Source organism: Phragmites australis, chromosome 12 (genome assembly GCF_958298935.1).
Source record: "Phragmites australis chromosome 12, lpPhrAust1.1, whole genome shotgun sequence".
Classification (NCBI taxonomy): Eukaryota; Viridiplantae; Streptophyta; class Magnoliopsida; order Poales; family Poaceae; genus Phragmites; species Phragmites australis.
In genome coordinates this window covers 15,472,265-15,474,811 of record NC_084932.1, presented here as the reverse complement: position 1 = coordinate 15,474,811, position 2,547 = coordinate 15,472,265, and the positions used below count along the sequence as shown (strand labels likewise).

Below are 2,547 nucleotides of genomic sequence, written 5' to 3'. Positions count from 1 at the left end.
TACAACCAGCTGAAATGTTACAGCCAAGAAACCAACGCAACTGCCAACCCAGGAAGGCCGCGCTGGCGGGGCCATTGCATACCCCGCCGCGGCCTGATTTTCCTCCGGCTCCCTCCCCCAATCCGTCCTTCGACCCCTGTTCCTTCCCGATTCAATTCCTTCAGACTATAGCGGCACCAGCGACGTAGATCTTTTTCTGTGTTCCTGTGTCCCCAGACGAATTTATTTGGTTAAGTTCTTGAATCTTGAATCACAGAAGACTAGTTTCGGATCAGTCAAACTTCAAGGTGCGTTCAGCTAGCTGCATTGAATGTTTCCATCGTTGTTCCCGATTGCTTCTGAATTCTGATCGTATATGATCATCCCTGATCCATCATCCATCATCCATGTCTCCAGGTGCTCAGACAACGGTTTGGAAATCTAGCGTGAAGGAAACCTATTTTTAATGCAAGAACAAAGTTGAATTGAGCCCGCACAGAAGGCCTAGCATGTGGCGGCATTAATAGCCCGTATTGATGGCGTCGTCTCTATCGTCGGCGCTGAGCTCGATGGAGGTGATGCTGGACGCGCTCATGCAACGAGGGATAGGGAAACCGGAAGATCAGAAGCCCAAAGAAGAGGCTCCGCCGGCGCTGCCCACGCGGCCCACGGTGAGGGGCAGGCTTCCTTCGTTGCATAGCCCCGGCGCCACGGCTCCATGGATTCACCGGCCTCCACTGCCGCCACTTCCTCCTGCACAGGTGGCAACACCCCTCCAACTTTAACATTCTTATGCATTTTTGTCAAGCTGATATGGATGGAAATGATCAATTGACTTGTGGATGTCAGAAAGAAGAGGAGGAGAAATGTTCAGTTAACTTGGACCTGGAAAGAAGGGCGCTGAAGGCAGAGGAGGAGGTGAAACAGAGAGACGAGGAGGTGAGGAAGAAAGAGGATGAGATCGCCGCCCTACGACAACAGGTTGAGCATTACGAATCCTGGCTTTCGGAATGCGAGGTCAGGATAAAGTCTGTGGAGGATGAGCTGAAAAAGCAGATCACTTCGTTACAGGTAACTGAATGCCATACCGTGTCCTTCTTGTTCCATTCCTTAGTTTCAGTGTTATTTGTTAAACATATCGAATTAACAAGAATGTGGTGCACCTGTGTGCTGCAGATGGCTCAAACTACCGGGGGCAGGAGAGGTGGGTCGACGACAACATCGCAGCATCGGCAAGAATCACCTGGCGATGCCGTGCCACCGTCCCAGTCGTCCACGAGGCGGCAGCACGGTTGCGTGCCCACGGTCGTCATCGTCGACAAGAGGCAAACGGAGGTGAATCAACTGGCCAAGGAGTTCCGGCGTGACAGCGAGGCGTTTGAGCACGGGGCGCGCGTGGTTGTGGTGGAGGCGGCGGCGCCTCCTGGCAGCGCCAAGTCGGTGGACGAGCTCAAGACGCTGAAGCGGCAGTTCGGCGCGTGGAAGGAGTACGAGACCCGGCTGCTCAAGAAGCTCGTCCACACGGAGAAGAGCCAGAGCCACGGCCACGGCCACCAGCGGCGGTGCGGGTGGTGGAGGATGAAGGCGCCCAAATGCAAGGCCCCCAAATGTTGCAGCTTCAAGTTTCCGAGCCCGAAATTGTCCTGCTTCTGCTGCTGCTTTCGCTGCTGCTGCTAGTCATTCGGAGAGCGGATTGAGCATGACACAACTGTATTCTGGGTGTAAGTGTCGGAATTGAATCTGTATATCTTGTGAGAAAATGTGAATTTGGATGGAACCTCTCATTTTCTATACTCAAATTTGTTTATATTTCTATCAAATTCATTTAATTGACGCTCGATATCTACAGCTACGTGCAAGAGCACTCACACAGTAGGATTGAGATACTTTGACGTGGTGATGTGGTCACTAGCGTGTGGGCCCTCACACACCCAGGCCCGCGTGCAGTGACCAGGTCCCTCTAACTTTACGTCAGACAAATTGATTCCCACGTAATGACACACCCCCTTAGACATGCTCAGCAGTGCTTTGCTCTAGCCCAGAATAAACTTCTTCTTCGTCTTTTATTCCTTTTCTTTTGGGTGGAAAAGAAATAAAAAGTCCAGCTTATTGATTAACTGATCCGTGCAAACTTACTATACATAGATTTAAGGGATTAAAATTTTGCCTAAATTTTGGTAAAATTTGGCGAAATTAAGGAATTTTGGAGGGAAACGAAATATCTAATTCCGAATTTTTTTTACTGACATGTGAGACTCAAAAAAAGAAGACAAAAAATAACCGAAATTTTGATGAAATTTTGCGAATTTTGATCTTTTCACCGGTGAACGAAAAAAATTATAAAAGGAAATTGAAATCATATATTTTGATATTATTTACTACTATAACATAGCAAGATTGAATATACAGTGTAAAAGTTGGGGCAGGCCTTCATTCAAGCTAGTGACTAGTTAACTAGTATACATGTCGGATACCATGCCTCTTCATTGATCCATCCATGGAGCTATGGGATGACACACGCGTTGGGGTTCTCATCGCTGAAGTACTGCAGCGCTGATGGTGGCCGCT

General features: G+C 48.9%; 1 protein-coding gene across 1 annotated transcript; it reads left to right on the top strand.

Annotated features, from left to right (window-relative positions):
• LOC133887173 (myosin-3-like) lies at positions 1–1,755 on the top strand. Its single transcript, XM_062327117.1, has 4 exons — positions 1–287; positions 397–740; positions 829–1,050; positions 1,156–1,755. Exons 2-4 carry the CDS (start codon positions 516–518, stop codon positions 1,654–1,656), a joined length of 948 nt encoding a protein of 315 aa, XP_062183101.1. The 5' UTR covers positions 1–287; positions 397–515; the 3' UTR covers positions 1,657–1,755.
• Positions 1,756–2,547: the final 792 nt, after the last annotated feature.

Bases quoted from the DNA above. Each gene is read 5' to 3' on its own strand.
- LOC133887173 (XM_062327117.1), top strand. From the start codon at position 516: ATGGCGTCGTCTCTATCGTCGGCGCTGAGCTCGATGGAGGTGATGCTG. The intron at 741-828 runs GTGGCAACACCC...TGTGGATGTCAG, and splicing joins CGCCACTTCCTCCTGCACAG to AAAGAAGAGGAGGAGAAATG. The intron at 1,051-1,155 runs GTAACTGAATGC...TGTGTGCTGCAG, and splicing joins AGCAGATCACTTCGTTACAG to ATGGCTCAAACTACCGGGGG.